The sequence below is a fragment of the Acromyrmex echinatior genome, chromosome 2, assembly GCF_024713525.1.
Source record: "Acromyrmex echinatior isolate Ae372 chromosome 2, ASM2471352v2, whole genome shotgun sequence".
NCBI classification, from domain to species: domain Eukaryota; kingdom Metazoa; phylum Arthropoda; class Insecta; order Hymenoptera; family Formicidae; genus Acromyrmex; species Acromyrmex echinatior.
The window spans coordinates 5312928-5330539 of NC_141853.1; the positions used below are offsets into that span (position 1 = coordinate 5312928).

The window sequence follows — 17612 nt, forward strand, 5'->3', positions numbered from 1 at the left end:
TTCACTGATCGGAAAAAAGATTGGTTATTAAATTCAATGCCAGTTCAATACGAATACAATGTTTATTTATGTTTATTATAAAAATAATTGTGCAGTCAATTTTCATGTGTGTTAATATTTAACTTACATATTAATACTAAGAATAAATCGATATCTTTATATAATATATTGCAATAGATTTGTGTGAATTATTTCCTGTCGAAGATTTATTTAGAATTCAATTAATTACATTCTATCATTGTAAGAAAATATCCTTATATAGACCTAATGTATGTAATTAATTATTAATAATGTATATATAATTCTTATTGTTAAGTATAAAATGCAACTGATTACCAGTTGAAGTATTTAATTTGCATTTGGACATTTCTTCTTCGGCGAGTTATTGTTGACCAATATTGTTTCCTGTAAATACATAATATATATTTATATATTTTCAATAATTCCTACAATTTATTCTCTAACAATATGTAATTTCTGAATTTATATTTACTTCATCATCGGAACAGTCGAGGTAATTTCTTGTTTCTCTAAATCTCTGAATAATTCGTTCGTGTGGCGAAGTTATAGTAAGGTGTCGTGGATATTGATATTCTTTTCTTGCCGGTGTTAAACCTAAAAAGAAATATATTAAATGAATTTTCAAGTTTGTTTTTTGTTCCTGCACTGGACTATAATAAAACTTTTTCGCTTTCTCACTAAATTAAAAAAAAAATTATATATATGTACATATAATTTTTTTTTTAATTTATATATATATATATATATAATCTTTTTTTTAAGTGTATATTAGTTCAACCACGAAGAATAGATCTTTCATTCATATAACAGAAGGCGTTAAAAATGTGTCAACTTTCACCCTCAAGTTTTATCTAATAAATTTGGAAAAACGATTTTCTTGGTTTTCAAAAACAGGAAATAACAATTATTTGTTCAAGAAGTGATGGGAACATTGCTAGAGAATGATTTAAATGAATTTTTAATGATTCTTAAGCTTTAATTGTATATTTGTGGTTTTATCAAATGAAAATAGCGAAGAATTTTTAAGCTGATCACATTAAAGAATCAGGTGATTACGAACTTGTAATTATGAAAGAATCTGTATATAATATAACACAAAAAAAATCGAAATCTTTAATATTTTATGTGATATGTATGTCAAAAGATACTATAGAAATAGAGTATAAAATAATTCTAATTTTCTCATGACTCGTTAGACAAACAACTGTTTCCTTTTTTAAAGACCTACATAATGATTTTCCAAGGTCTCTTCAAATGTAACTTGAGGGCGAAAATTACATTTTTTTAACAACCTCCCCCCCTCATATTAATATATAAAAATGAGAGATTTACCTGTAGGCGTGTCATGCCGTAAATCTTCAAGAAATTTACCAATTTTTTCTTGAATTGAATGCATTTCTGTAAGTATTTTGTCATTCCAGTCAGATGAATTTTTACTTCTACTTGTAAGCTTATCATTCAGTTCTATGGACATTTGTAGATTTTTCTCTTTTAATTCTTCTGCAAGCTTTTTGTGATCATGACTTCTTTGTACTAGTGTATCATACATATTCTGTAAGGGAAACAATTATATATATATAATTATATATACATGTATAAAATAATTTTAATGTATACACAAAATAGATTTACTTTGATAGATCCAATAGAAGAAGAATTATCTTTCTTTAATTTTTGTTTCATTTGTGTCGTATTACTTTCGACATGTAGTGCATTTCGTGCTAGTACATCGCAGTGATTATTTAAGTCAGTCTGAAGTTCGTCAGTTAAATTACGGCTATGTTCTATAATTTGCTCTGCTAACGTCCAATTCTGACAGAATAAAAGATACAAAATTAGTGTATTATCTTATTCATATCAATTATTTTCAATTATTTTAAGTATTTAATAATTTGAAAATTAATGAAAGTTAAATGTTACCTTTTCCGTGCTAGATACAACATCGTTTTTGAGTATATCTATACCATTCTGAACTTCCTGTTGCAGAGTTTCGCTCCTTTCAACAGTCTTTTGGCAGTTATTGAGAATATCATTAGTTGTACTGCTGCAAACTTCATTAACATGATTTAAGGTGGTACATGCAGTGGAATAATTCTCCTTCATGTTTTCGTTTAATTTGTTAAATTCTAGCCATAGACTTTCAAACGACTGTAAAATAAGGACAATATATATAATTTGGATAAAATCATTAAAATATTAATCAAAGAATAAACAAAAAATGTTATTTAAAAAATACCATCAGATAACAGAATTATTACTAAATCATACCTTTTTAAACCTTTTTTGATCTTCCATGATTTTATCATCACCTTGACGAATAGTTTGTATATTCTGTCTTATTGTGTCTATATTTTTATGTAAATTATCACGTTCTTGCAATTTATTGTTACAAAGTTGTCTTGTAGATTCACTTGTATATGCCAATAATTCATCAAACTTTCGAGATACGTTGTCATTTAAACAACGTAAATTCTTTACAATTTCCATATTATTAACTTCTATCAAATCATTAATTTTTGATGTCAGTTTTAGGGATATGTCATTCAAAGATTTGCATTTATGCTGAGTCATATCAGATGAATGTGCCATTTCGGTGTCTAGCCACTCGTAATAGTGTTTGTACTAAAGAAAAATTTACTTTTTACAATTATTATATACATTCTTTTTTGTTACATTTCATATATGTAAATAATATTTACCGAATTATGTATATTATTCATGATTTCATCTGTTGCTAATTTTTGTTTATTAACAATATCATTCGACATATGGTAGACTAGTGCATCAATATCCTTTTTAAATAGTTCCATTCGTGAATCTGTGAAAGTATCTGTATAATGTATACATCTCATTTGTTAAGTGTATCCTCATAATTTTTACTTACCAATATTACTATTCATAGAAGTGCAAAAATCTATAAATTCTCGTGTATTAACTGTAACATTATTTTCTATATCTTGAAACTGTTTTGAAATATTACTTCGGAACTGATGACTGATATGTTCGTTTTCTTGTTCCAGTTGTCTATAAACATTTTATTTTATTTTTAAATGTATTTTTTTAAATGACTATAATCATAGTATTTAAGAAACATTAATCCGCATTACGAAATATTAATGCTTAATAATATAATAAATATAAAAAATAATGCAATTACCTTTTGTAAGAAATTTTATCTTGAAGCTTATTTACATCGACTGTTGTCGCATCCGCTACATCCAAGAGTTTTTGTGCTTGCGATAAAAGTTGTTTTTCTGTAGATACATGTTTTTCTACTAAGTGACTTTGTTCTTCTTTCTCACGTTCTGTCATTTCTAAAAGAGCTTCAGTCGATTTCAAAATATGTGTAGTGCATTCTAATTGTTCCTCAGTTTTATGCAGATAATTAGTTTGTGCGAGATGTTCTGCTTCTAAATCATTAAATATTTGCTAAACAAAAATAAAATTTAGGATAAGTATTAATCATTTAATACTTAAGTAGTATTAATATACTATAACTTTAATATTAATATTAATTACTTAATAGTGTTTATACTATAATAAAATATAATAAAATATAAATTAATCATTGTGTAATTACTTCCTTAGCATCCATAGTTTCTTTAAGTACTTTAATGTGTGTTATTTTTTCTTCAATTTCCCTGGTTTGATTTTCAATTAATGTTTGCATTTCATTATAATTCTCATGCGCCAAATATACACCGTTTCGTTCACGTGCTGCTAACAAATCTCTTCTAAGTCTCTCAATTTCTTCTGTATACTCTTTAAGCAATGCTCTTTTAGACAATTTCTGATTGATTTCGGGACGATTTGTAATATTTTTGGCACGATGAGCATAATCTAATGTCGATAAGGTTTCTTCAATATTTACACTCGCTGGAGACACTGTTGCAATAATTGACGTTTTTGTACGTCCTCCTAATGATTCTTGCAAAAGTCTTGTTAATTTTGATTCCCTTTGATTGACCAATAAAAAACACAAAGAATAGATTAAATCAATATATTTCTCTCACAGATAGAAATTTATTAAACTTTAATGTTAATGTAATTTAAAAAATTTTTTATATATTCATATTTATGAAATTATATTATTATGTAAATTTGTGTTACCGATATGGTATATGAGGTGCTCTTTCAACAAGTGCTGTTATAACTCGACCAAGAGTTAATAGTGATTGATTAATATTTCCTGCTTCTCTTGCTCTCCTATCAACTGCACCAGATCTTCCAACATTTTCACTCCCGGCTAAATCTACTAAATTTAATTTTCCTGTTTTTAATAGTTCTTCGCCATCCACATTATTTTCTTTTATATGAATTGTAATTGAAAATACTGTGTGGGAACGGCTAAAAGGAAAAATATATAAGTAGCGAAAAATATATAAAGTTTTAAAATAAATTACATATTTTTAAGACGGTAACCTCGAGTGAGCATTCATTAAAGTTGCAGCTGTTTGTCTTTTTTCTGATCCCTTTTCCAAGATCTTGTAAACTTCATTTTTACTGTGTACAGTTACTTCTTCTAATCCATGAATGATCACTGAACCTTTTCTTGTGGCATCTTCATAAAGCCTAAAGAATTATAAACACTATGCTAATCTAATTTTTATATTTTTTATAAGAATATAATAAAATTACCTTATTTTAGATGCATCATCAGTAGGTGATAATAAGTCAAATAATTCTTCATTATATAACTCAAGAAAGCTAACTCGAACTGTATATTCTTGTGCTTCTAACAAACGTAATTCATCAAACAAGTGACTCAATGCACGTGGTATAATTCCAGCTGTAGTATCCTATAAATAAATTATACAATTATACTATTACATTATCACATATACTATTTTAAGATGTGACAAGACATGAAAGTTAGTTCAAAATTTTATATAAAAAATTATAGAAGATTAGAATACTTTAAAAGAAAGAAAATTTACTAGCCATATATGAAATTACATATAGATGTAAATTATTTTCTTTCTTTTAAATTATTTTAATTTTTTTTAATTTCTTATATATCAAGCATTGTTGTAATTCAATAATCAGAAAGTTCTAATTATTTCTTTGTATTATCATAAATTTAAAAAGTTATTCTAAGTTTTATATATATATATATATATATATATATACAACTAAGTTATATTTATTATATTGTTTATATTTATATATATTGAAATATGATAAGATTTGATGCATAATATTTAATACTTAATATTTTTTTAAATAATACAACTTACACTTTGCCAATGTAATGATGGATCATTGCTAACACCTTCCATAGTAAATGTTTTTCCAGTTCCAGTTTGGCCATAAGCGAAAACTGTACAATTATATCCAGCCAATACTTCATCAAGCAAAGGATTAACAACTGCATTATAAACATCTATCTAAAAATTACAATTTTTTTTAAAACAAATATTTCTTCAAAGTAACATTTAAGATAAAAAATTTTATTTTTGTTATACAATACAAAGAAACGTCATATTGTTTCTACCTGTTTTGATGCAGGTCCAAATACTTTGTCAAACGTGAACTTTTTTGAATGACTACCTTGTATCCTTTCATGCACCACTACTTCTTTGTTAGTTGGCAATTCCAATACCGAAATAGATTTTCCAATTTTCTCGCTCTGATTTATTGGTCTATTGAAAAAAGTTGTTTCATAAAGATAACAAACTAATATTAACATAGAAAATAAAAATAACAAAAATGAATTAGCTATATTTATTTAATTAAAATTGTTTTAATTAAAATTGTGAAACAAGGAAACAAAGATTTAAAAAAAAATTTTTTAAGACAATTTTATGCGCCTTTAATTATGTACAGAGTTTCAATTTCCTCAATAGTACACGCAATAATGCGTCAGTAATATAAATAATTACTATCACTTACCTGACACGCACGAAAACTTGGATATGCTGATTCTTCTCTTTCTTCACATTACGTGTATCATTCATTTTGGATGATTTGTTGCACAATTATTTCTTACTACAACACAACACGGTTAGTTACGATTTTACATTCATCAACTGAACGATTCTGCGTTTTATTTCGCGTTCATTTACTGTTTATAAACGCCACACGCCAGAAATGAGCCACGCTATATCCGTTGCAGAATTTAAATTGAGATGTTTCGCGCGATTGCCGCCAGGTGTAAATCGTTGAAATCACATTGGACGCGTTCAAACCGGACAAAGCTGTTAGCCTGCATGCCGAGTGATTGAATGTGATTGGTTGGATCTATAAGTAACAGAGCAGATTAGCCGTTTTGTTAACTTGAACGTGCCCATTGATTGCGTTCAGCAGAAAAAGCTGCTTTGCACATACAACAGTTGTACTTAAAAAGGTGTTTTATACGATTGTCAAAATTATGAATAATTTAACAATAAAAGGACAGTTCGATGCGAATCATGGCAATGTATTCAAATGTAGATGGATATCAATTTATACTTTTTATATTATTTTTTATATTGTTTTAAGAAAGCTAAAAGATTATAGTAGTTATGCAACTGATCAACAGTTCATTCCATTTCTTCAGAGGAATAACGAATATTGATTGGTTTATGTTTTGGTCTTAATTCTAAAATTCTAAAATTCAGCCAATAGGATTGCCAGTCCTAATTGGTCCTAACTGAAATTTGTATTCCATTGGCTGAATTTTAGAATTTTAGAATTAAGACCGATGCATATATTAGGCTTCCTAATTTAATAATTACGGATGTTATTAAACATATTGTATAAATATAGTCTATAATTGATTCCTAGAGTACTACATTTAGATCGAACGAGGAACTAAGGGCAAGACTAATCACATCAAAAAATTTTACAACAATTGTCAAGCTGATTTCTTTGCTGAATGCAGCCATCATTTTGCGTTTTTTGACGACAGCCAATCATATGAATTAATATAAAAGAGTTCGATTTGGACACTTTCACTGTTTCGATTCTTATTTATTTAATAAACGATAAAAACAGAATGATGATTTAAAATTTAAAACTTATGTTCAAACGCAGTTCAAACTGAGCGCAACCTTTAAGCTGCTTTTTCGACGCTCATTTTCGGCGTTAAAACAGATTACGTGATAGAAATTGACGAATATCTAGCATCAATTTTGATTACGTGACTTATTTTGATGCTGAAAATGAGCGTCGAGCGTCAGCCTGAAAAGGCACCTTTAAAGAGCGTGGACAACGCTGTTATCGCATCATGTAAACAGATTCGTTGCACTCAGTTTCCAGCGCACTTATTGGTTGATAACCACCATAATGGTTATACGTATGCCGCTCTGTAAGGCTCATAAATGTAGAATTAATTTTAATATTGGTTTAACTTACTATTTATCTTTTTCTATTACCAAAAATTAGAAAAAAATAGAATTAAATTAAAATCGAAATTAAAGTTAATTTTATTTTTGTGGAATCGAACCTGAAAACTTCAATTTTGTGCAGATATGCGTATAAAAATAAAATTTATGCTACGTTTTATTAAGTTTTTATTATGTCCATTGAAAAATAATTCTTAATTCACATTATATTCATATACATTTATTCACAACGCGATTCACAAATCTAAAGTAATACCTACTTCAACGTACAATTAACTTCCCAAACGAGAATAATGAGTTCAGATTTTCAGAAATATATATTCGCGAAAACGTTAAAATAAATCTTTTTCAATCTAAATGCATTTTTATTCATTTATAAGATTATATCATAGGAATTGTATGAAACACATTTTTATGCCTTTCAATCTAAAAATAATGTCAGCAGTTTTTTCTATGCATCTACTGTCATCTTCACATCTTCTATGCATATATATCACTCAATTCAAAATTCTGTGAATAGAAAATACAGTTTTTCAATTCAATTGAATCTAATTGAGTTCAATAAAAAGCTTTTTTATTCAATTGGATTCGATTTGGACATAAAATATGCACAAAAATTTCATTTTAATCCATTCTCGATTCAACTCTTCATCTTTTTCTAATTACTTAGGTCCAGTTCTATTAACGTAAGATTAACTTTAATCTCGATTTAATTTAGTCTTTATTTTTTTTTTAATTTTGAGATTAATCTTATATTAGTGGAAAAGGCTCTTGGAAGTAAAAAAATTCAATAAATAATCAAATGATAATGGGCAATTGGGAATTAGCATTGTAGATGATTTTGCTTTGTCTCAATTTTTAGTACACATGTTTCGGTTAAACTTTTAGTTTTCTTAAAACAATATAAAAAATTATTACAGTATAAATTGGTATCCATCTACATTTAAATACATTGCCATAATTCGCATCGAACTGCCTTTTTATTGTTAAATTATTCATGATTTTAACAATGGTATGGAACACTTTTTTTAATTTCAATGTTTTTAATTGCATTATAATTATTAAATTTATGATCAAACTAATTTATTCTGATCGTCAGTTACATCATTGTGAGATTCTTAGTCATTCACTGTCATTCACCCCTTTAATTGAGGAATTTGCTCCATAATGGAATATTTGTTCCACAATGGTTACTGCCTCTCAATGATTGCAGCCGGATAGATATTTTACTGTAATAATTTTTTATGTTGTTTTGTTGAAGAAGGCTAAAAGATTAGCCAAAATATGTACTAATTATTTTCTTATTATTGAGATAAAGCTTTTTTAAAGCAAAATTGCGCATCGTCTACAGCATCAATTCCCAATTGCCTGTTGTCATTTATTTATTGAATTTATTATTTCAGGAATTTTGTCACCCTAAAAAAAAAAGATGAAGAGTTATAGGATCTGAATACAAAAATTGTCGTAACACTTACTTAGACTTTGGCGTATGACATAGAACTTATTGCCATCTCTAAAAAACGGCAATAAGTTCTATGTCATATGTCAAAGCTTGTGCGTTACTTACGTCTACAACTTAAATCTAAGTAAGTATTACAGCAATTCTTGTGTTCAGATCCTTAATCAACATTAGAACCGCGGAATTAAATTAACCCAATCGCGATTCAAGATAAATTTGGCTTTTACAAGGGAAGATTGTCACCATAAAAGTAAAATTACATGTAATTAATTATGATTATTTATGAAAAGTCACAAAAATCTAAAACTCGAAATTAACTGAAAATCCAAATTAATTGAAAAAGAAAAAATATAAAAAATGGTCGTGGTTCTAGTATTAAACGGAGATTAAAATTAAATTACATTGATAAAAACTGATATTAGATTCTCTTAAAACTTAAAATTGTCTTATTGCTTTTTCACATTAATAAATACATGAAATTTTTTAAGTGTAAATCCTGACAAAAATAATAATAATAAAGCATTACCAACCATTCAATGGCGATTTTTTGAAAGTTTATATGCTTTTAAACTTTACAAGAACGCTTACACAACACCATTGAGTTTTAAACACTTTCAGAATGCTTATAAAATAGTATATATATCATTTAAAATAAAATATATATTGTTTCATGAAAGTTCTAAAACGTAATGCTAAAGCAATGCTTTTCAGAGGACGCTTAGTAAACGCTGATGCATTTTCATGCAGAGAGTTCACTGTCAAACTTGGAGATGCCCAAAAAACGCTTTTCTTAATTCCGTTTTCCAAATGCTGCAGTGTTGTAATTTCCGCTTTAGGAATTCTCTACTGAGCGTTTCTCTCAACTCCTGCAAACATTCATTTAAAAATCCAAAAAACGTTCATGAAACTTCTTATTTTCGTCAGGAAAAGTACTAATTAATATTAATTACGTATAAATAAATTACCTTGCCTAAATTAATATTAAATACAATAAACTAAATATTACTACTAAATTATAAAAACTTAAAGAAATGTTTTTTATAATGCTTCAGCTCATTAATGCTTTCTTTTATATCATCCAGAGCTCTATGATTTACTCTCTTTTTTGGCGCCGAATTATATACGTTCGGATTCCATCTCCTAAAAATTATGATGATTTATTTACAATATCATATTTTTCTGTTAAAATTGCTTTAAACATCAAGACAGATTCCTATATTAATCGTTTACAATGCATAAGAAAAAATATCAGCATCTCTATTTGTTTATATAAAAATAGAAGAAACTTATTCTTACCTAGCAATTTCCTTAATTGTACTGACATCAATAATCCTGTAGTGCAAGTAATTATTAACTAATGGCATATTCTTATATAGAAAAAAACGATCCATGTATACCGAACTTCCAGCCAATGGACATGAACGTTCATGAATATGCTTTTTTAAAAAATCAAGTACCGTCTTCTCAGCCTCTTCTAATGATATAGTACTTGAGCGAGAGTTTTCAACTAATCCCGTCTGAAATATATAATAATTAAATTATAGAGCTCAAAATATATCAATTTGCAAATGCTAAAAGTTCAAAAATATTAACATCATATAAGTTAAAAGTTTACCTTTGTGTGGGTTTCTTTACACCAATCATTCATATTTTCTAATATTGCATCTGACTGATGTATTACAATATTTAATTCCTCGCTAACAATATTTAATTTCTTATCTGTTACAACACAGGCAATTTCTAATATATGATCTTTATCTACATCAAGTCCAGTCATCTATAAAAATATCATGCAATTGATTCATGTTTCTAAATTAATTTTTTTTATTATAATTATATTATAATTATATTTGATTATAATTATATTATGTTATAATTATATTAGGTGTTATTTGTAACGTTTCAATACCTCCATATCAATCCAAACAATATAGTTAGTATTCTTGGGCGCCATTTTATTATCAATAATATATCTGACAATCTGTAAACATAAATGAGAAAAAATAAAAGAAGTAAAAATTAGTTATTAAAGAAATGTCAAAAAAGAGATTAGCATGCATCTGTTATCACTGAATTGAATTTCATATAACAGTAAAATCAAACATATTTTATTATTAATTTTTATGTCACACATATGTCAAAGATACTTTTATACACTTCACGTTAAATTTATATATAATAATTATTATACAAGTATTAATAAAATTATAAAAAATTGATAAAATGACATTTCCGAAATGAGCATTTCTGATAATAATTTTAGAGATAACCTCCAAAATACGCAAATTACAAACACGTGTTTTTCTAGAAACATAAAAATGTTATACAAACTAAAATATAAAACTGATGTAACAATATATTTATAAAGCAGACGTTAATAATGGCTATCTATTTTTGGTGAAAATAATTCAACGAAGTGAAATATTCAAATTGATACTACGAAACCACCTTGGCTTAGCCTACCTTCAAACTCATGTGACATGCGTTTTGACATGCGTCTTTCACTATAGACTCTACAGAGAATAATTGAGTTTTTTATTCAATATTTGTTTAAATCAATATCAGTTTGCATTTGCAACATATATTGCGTTTCGCCGATTTTTGTTTTTCATAGCAAGAATCAATTAAATCGTAATAAGTTTATTCATATTTTATAAACAGAAAAATACAATTTTTTAATGTTATATAAAGATAAAATAATAAATATAATTTGCCTTATTTTTGATCAAAATTTAATCAATTTATATTAATTAATCAGTGACAACTTTATCGCAAAACTTATATCAATAAATTATATAAAAATTATAGTTGAAATGCATTGTCAATAGATATGCTTGATATTTAAATAAGATAAATAAAATAAATAAAAACTCTCGAGAATGTCAAATGTAAAAACAAAGAAAGGTTAATAAGAGTTTATTCGCGGTTTGTGTGAAAATAAAAATTGTTTATTATCAATTCGATAATTAATAAATATAATTAATGACGCATAATTTATGTGTAATTAACTACATTAGATAAGATCCTCAATAAATAGCGCAAAGTGAAGTTTAAGGTGTGGCGATGACAAGTACATCAATTTCTAAAAAAAAATAGTCGAGTTAAATTGTTTATGAAATTAGAAAGAGAAAACAAATTTTTTTTTGTAGAAAATTAAATATAACCGATGAAAATAAAGGAAGCAATTATATAGTAATTGGAGTGAAACTGACAATGGAAAAAAATCGTTTATTAAGTAGTACATAATTCTGTTATATAAAGAATTGTAATCTTTTTTTCATGAAAAAAAAATTTAGATTAAAAACAATTATAGTCAAACTTTTGCTTTGCTGCTGGTTGATTCAAATATTAATTAGATTTATAATTAGGTTTTTTTAGAATCTATTATAATTATAGAGTTTTTAAATAATAAGTTATCCATGACTTATTTAACATTCCATCATGCGTATAATGCAATAAAAAAAATCGTATATTTATATTAGGGTTCATAATTAAGACAAATAAAAGATTGTTTCCATAAGTCATTTAGCTTTGTATATATTTTATATTCTTGATTATTAAAAATTAATTTAATTCTAATCAAGAAAACACGCATATGTCTAAAAAATATCTTTATACTGTATCTTTATGAAATCTTTCAGGTGTGCGAGATGATATTCGTGAGAAACGATAAACTACACTACTACATTTACTTTTAATGGAGAATTTGATTGAATCAACCAAGAATTTGTTTGTCCATGTCTACGATGATCATGTCTACGTTCTTTATTGTAAAGGATAGTTCTTTATTTTCTAGGTAGCTGTCCTTTAGATTTATTTGTTTCTTCAAAATTCAATCTTGTCTTTTATTTTCTAATGTTGTTCTTTATTGTTCTTTATTTTGACATTACGGGAAATTCTTTTCTAACTATAGCATTTCAATGTCTATAATATTATATTAATGAATAAAGTTTTACGGAAAATATTTTAAATTTATTCAAACTAGAGTTGTTCTCATTTTTTATTACTTCGAATCTTTTAGATCAAGAGTTTGTTCCAATACAGTCGAACCAGTTTTAAATTCAGAAAAGTACGCATTATCTCAATTTGATTATACTGTGCAATAACATTTTTATATGCACAGATTCTTAGAATTCTTTTCAAACTGGTTTTTAAAACATGTAGGAACAAAGCCCTAAAATTTTTGTCTTTTATTTTATTTAAGAAAATATGATCATCGTACTCATATCTAAATAAGAGATTAGTTTATTTAATCAAATGGGATTTTCTGCAGTGCATATAATTTTTTTTATAGTAAATTATCGTACATGAGTAAAAAAAATTCAATGGAATTATTCATTTTTATCATCGGAGATTCTTAAATATGATTGTGATCGATCTATGCAGCGAAACTTTATCAAAGTCTTAAACGGTCTATATTGGATCTTAATGCTTGTATGATTTTAGTATTGACTTTATAATATATATTACGTATATATTAGCCGTTTAAAGCTTTGATTTCTATAGTTGTATTATCTCACATACACACATAGTCCTATAATATATTATTGTATAAAATTTCATATTCACGAGTATTGACTTTTTAATATTCATTTCGGATGGCAGTATTTAATTTTCTAAAAAACGATCTGCTGATTGAAAAGAGACATCAAAATACATATGTAACTTTTTAGATTTTCTAGATTTTATAAAATCTACGAATTGCCAAAAAAATTCGTATATTTGTAATAAGTTCTTTTAATTTAATAAATCAACAGTCTGCAGTTAGGAACGAATTTTTTGTCTACAAGAATCGTATTCAACGTTAATTCCAGAATAAATTATGAAATAAAACAAAATCTTAAAAATGTTGAAATAGAAAAGAAATATGAAAAAAAGAAAAAAGTTGTTAGATAATGCAGTTTTTGTACATAATAAAGCGATAGTAACAGCGTACCAATCACGTAACGCTGTCACCAATCTGTCACGCCATTGGACGCATGCAGTTATCGTGATACGGTATAAATAGCGAAGGTGGGTCATCAAAAGATACGAGTCGAGATATCGTATGCTTCACGTTGTTCTTTAATCGTAAACATGTCTGGTCATGGCAAAGGTGGCAAAGATAAAACCCTGTTCCAATCGTACTGGACTGCGGTTTCTCATTAGACGTATCCACAGGCGTCTGCGAAAAGGAAATTACGCTGAGCATGTCGATGCTGGTGCTTCGGCTTTATCTAGCTGTCGTGATAGAATATCTTGCTACTGAAGTACTGGAATTGGAATCATTCCTACGTATCTACAACTGGCCATTCGCAATGACGAGGAATTGCACAAGCTACTCTCTACAGTTTTACTGCCAAAGAAAACTGAGAAAAAAGCTTAACTGCGAAAACTACAAACGATTTTTTTAGGGCCATCAATTTTTTCGTATACAAAGAATATCTTGTTTTTGCAATTCTATTACCTATATTTATTACCTTTATATATATATATATATATATATATATATATATAAAGGTAATAGATATAGGTAATAATAGAATTGCAAAAACAAAATATTCTTTGTATACGAAAAAATTGATGGCCCTAAAAAGATCGTTTGTAGTTTTATGTAATTTATTTTTTTATCTAATTATTTATTGATATTTTATATAATTACTATTATAAAAAAATAAATTACATAAAAATACATGTAATTTCAAAATGCATAAAGTGTACAATCATTCCAAAGTGAATATATGCATTATTTAAATCTTGAAATTTAGTAGATACTGGAAAATATTCATATTGTAAACTATGGAACGATATAACTATGGAACTATAGAATTAATGAAAAAAACCTTGAAATACTGTATAAATCTTTTTCACCTTCCGTATGTTAGACACATGTAAGTAAGGACACATGTGAGTGAGACTCCATTTTTTAATAGAATCCCAAATTTCAGATTTATTGTTAGAAATGAAGTGAAGGCAACCTTATTGTTACATTGAAAATCCCGAACTGGTCGTTATTATAAGACATTTTGAGATTGTAATGTAATTATCTTTTTCTTTTTATTTATGTTTACTTACGTTGGCATAGGATTACATCATGTTGTAAAAAAATTAGATAAAAAATGTATCTGTGATAAATCTTGCTTTATTATAAAGGGAACATTCTCGGATATTACATACGTTTAAAAAACACATCGGAAAAATAACTAAAAATATAAGTATAAAACTTATATATAAATATATTTTTATCATTTTACATTTTGAAAGTGTATAATAACAAAAGATTCTTAATATTCTACATTATTATCTTAGTTTTTTAAATATGTACTTTTTGAATTTAAAGATTATTTTTAACGAATGTAATGCGTTTCATAATTATAATTGTAATTACGAAGTTACAGAATATTATTTAATAAAACAATTTATTTAAAATGAAAATTAACAATTTATTTAAAATGAAAATTAATTAAAAGATTAAAAGATCAAATTTTACATCGCTATAAATTTTATATAAAACTATATATGATTCCTAAGATTTTAAGATGAAATTTTAAGATAAAAGTATGATTACTAATATTAATTATCGTAGATTTGATTAATTTGTAGAAATGATCAGTTTCAATGAGATTATTTATTTAAAAATTAACATAATGTCAAATATATAATTGATTGTTATTTGATTAGGCTATTTTGCTTCTTTTTTTTTGATTCAGTAATTCAATAGAAGAAAATTGCAGTATCCAGAAAAAATGTATAACATATCATGTACCAACTTATACTGGCAAAGATTGCTTGGAATAATAGGGAAAGTCCACAGCGTATGGTGGTTCACCACCTTCGCTGACCCAGGCCTCTTGATTTTTACCCTTCTGAATAAGTTTTAACATCGCAAGTGCCACATTGTCAATTGTCTGACTCGGATATTTCTTTAAGCCAACTTTATTGCTCACAGCTTTGATGGAGTCACAGACTTTATCGTCGATGTCTGTGATTAACGTTGTTATTGTAACGCCTGGACACATAATAATTACTCGCACTCCAGTCTTGTCATACATGCTTGCCAGAGATTGGCTAAATCCCAAAACAGCAAATTTCGAAGCGGTATATATTGGGAAGGCCTGAGCTGGATGCAATCCAAATATGGATGCAATGTTCACGATTACACCGCCTTTACCACCTTTATGCTTTCCCATATAATCGAAGGCCAACATAGAACCGCGAATTAGTGCCTTGACATTGAGATCGATCGTTTCCTCTAAACATTTATCGTTCAACATACCAGCGTTGTTAATAAGAATATCAAGCCCTTCGAATGTGTCGACGATCTTCTTGAACGTTTTCTCTAAATCATCAATCTTTGTCACATCGCAGGCAACGAAAATGGCACGGCCCTTCCCAAATTCGTTTTCCAAAGTAGATACCGCATTTTGGCCGTTTGATGTTGGTAGATCGATCACGGCGACACTTCTTACACCATTACGTAATAGTATTTCGGCATACTTGTAGCCTAATCCGCTAGCTGCTCCAGTGATCATCACAGTTTTATTCTTTACGTTATACATTATTCTAATTTCTTGAAACCTTCTATGAGATGTGATACTTCTGCGAAATGTGAATCTTTAACGAACTATAATTGATACTGTCTCTTTAAATAACGCTCATGCCGTTTAATATTCATTTTTATCAATTTTATCACATATTCAACAACTGCGGACTTATTGATATAGGAAACTTATCATTTCTTATTTAAAAAAAAACAGTTTATCTTAATGATAAATATAAAATTGTTACAGCTATAATTTTGAAATTCAAATGTGTACGTATATATTACATGTAAGTTATTAGGTGTTGGAATTAATTCGTAGCGTTTTTTAATGAAAGAATGTTATTTATTTCACATGAGCATTAAAAAATACATTAATGAAAGTACTTCCCATCACTTGTAAAACGCTACGAATTAATTCCAACACCTAATATAAATAACAATATTAACTGTTGACAATGTTGGATTTTAAAGACACAATCGATTTTTTTATTGATTTCTGATAAATAAATTAAAATCTGTAAAAAATTAATAAAACAATCTTATATAATAGTAAAAACTTATTATTAAATCTTTCATAAGTGTGTAAGAATTTTTTCAGATTTTTATACAGTCTGGAACAATGTAAAAATCTATAGTGCGAAATTTAAAGACTTAGGTTGCGATGAAAATTTTATATAGTCGACAGAGAGTTTCAGTGTAAGTACTACCCCTATTAACCTAGCTTCATTATCGCAAATCAAATTCGAAACTGGTAAAAAAATTTAGTGCCCTTTATTTGCTATTTTTTCTTTAATAAAGTCAAATTTTGTTGCTCAAACTGTTTAGTAGGAAATCACATTAAAAATAGGGGAGGAGGCAGCTTCCTATAAGCTCCTCATAAGATGTCTCATATTGGGGAAAAAAAAAAAATTAAAAATCAAGTATACGTAAGAAATATAGAGTTTATCCCGCTTAATCTTCAAAGAATTATTTGCTCGTATATATTTGTAATTATAGCAAAAAAAATTGAATTTTGCTACACTTTGGTAGTACATTGCCTGTCGATTATTTTATCAAATACGGGCAAATAATTCTTTGAAAATAGAAAGAAAATTTAAGCGTTGAAGTGGTTAAGATAAATTATTTATTTTTCGTGTTGCAGTTAGCAATTAAATAGAACATTATTTTATTACATTATGATAGTATATTACTTATAAGAATTATTTTATGTACCTATTTTATTATTTTATTATTTTATGTATACAATTATGTGAGCAATGAATGTAAGTATTTATCAAATACGAAT

At 27.0% G+C, this 17612-nt stretch overlaps 3 protein-coding genes across 6 annotated transcripts; all 3 read right to left on the reverse strand.

Moving 5' to 3' along the window:
• Positions 1-43: 43 nt before the first annotated feature.
• LOC105150850 (Kinesin-like protein at 61F) lies at positions 44-6145 on the reverse strand. Its single transcript, XM_011064197.2, has 16 exons — positions 5914-6145; positions 5516-5663; positions 5259-5408; positions 4660-4820; positions 4444-4593; positions 4132-4368; positions 3602-3977; positions 3179-3450; positions 2906-3045; positions 2721-2839; positions 2290-2643; positions 1942-2169; positions 1654-1833; positions 1354-1573; positions 494-615; positions 44-405 (listed from the first exon to the last, which is right to left on the reverse strand). The coding sequence occupies exons 1-16, from the start codon at positions 5976-5978 to the stop codon at positions 349-351; spliced, it is 2979 nt and encodes a 992-aa protein (XP_011062499.1). The 5' UTR covers positions 5979-6145; the 3' UTR covers positions 44-348.
• Positions 6146-9228: 3083 nt separating this feature from the next.
• LOC105150862 (RNA exonuclease 2) lies at positions 9229-11341 on the reverse strand. 4 transcript variants are annotated; one of them, XM_087402854.1, is made up of 6 exons: positions 11269-11341; positions 10715-10786; positions 10421-10582; positions 10102-10322; positions 9771-9945; positions 9229-9671 (listed from the first exon to the last, which is right to left on the reverse strand). In XM_087402854.1, the coding sequence occupies exons 1-5, from the start codon at positions 11278-11280 to the stop codon at positions 9819-9821; spliced, it is 594 nt and encodes a 197-aa protein (XP_087258980.1). In that variant the 5' UTR covers positions 11281-11341; the 3' UTR covers positions 9229-9671; positions 9771-9818. The 4 variants fall into 4 exon arrangements, with proteins under 4 accessions (XP_087258980.1, XP_087258979.1, XP_011062520.2 ...); XM_087402853.1 differs by having other exon boundaries at positions 9229-9945; XM_011064218.2 differs by having other exon boundaries at positions 9229-9945; positions 11254-11303.
• A 3567-nt stretch (positions 11342-14908) lies between these two features.
• Positions 14909-16450, reverse strand: LOC105150852 (15-hydroxyprostaglandin dehydrogenase [NAD(+)]). The gene has a single exon (XM_011064199.2). The coding sequence runs from the start codon at positions 16341-16343 to the stop codon at positions 15555-15557; it is 789 nt and encodes a 262-aa protein (XP_011062501.1). The 5' UTR covers positions 16344-16450; the 3' UTR covers positions 14909-15554.
• Positions 16451-17612: the final 1162 nt, after the last annotated feature.

What these genes read in the sequence shown, in the direction of transcription:
- LOC105150850 (XM_011064197.2), bottom strand. Translation starts at nt 5,978, where the DNA reads ATGAATGATACACGTAATGTGAAGAAAGAGAAGAATCAGCATATCCAA. An exon ending in CAAGTTTTCGTGCGTGTCAG is followed by an intron (nt 5,664 to 5,913) that starts GTAAGTGATAGT and finishes TTTTTTCAATAG; the next exon opens with ACCAATAAATCAGAGCGAGA. An exon ending in TTGGACCTGCATCAAAACAG is followed by an intron (nt 5,409 to 5,515) that starts GTAGAAACAATA and finishes TGTAATTTTTAG; the next exon opens with ATAGATGTTTATAATGCAGT.
- LOC105150862 (XM_087402854.1), bottom strand. An exon ending in TTGTTTGGATTGATATGGAG is followed by an intron (nt 10,583 to 10,714) that starts GTATTGAAACGT and finishes ATATTTTTATAG; the next exon opens with ATGACTGGACTTGATGTAGA. An exon ending in ACAATTAAGGAAATTGCTAG is followed by an intron (nt 9,946 to 10,101) that starts GTAAGAATAAGT and finishes CATAATTTTTAG; the next exon opens with GAGATGGAATCCGAACGTAT.
- LOC105150852 (XM_011064199.2), bottom strand. Translation starts at nt 16,343, where the DNA reads ATGTATAACGTAAAGAATAAAACTGTGATGATCACTGGAGCAGCTAGC.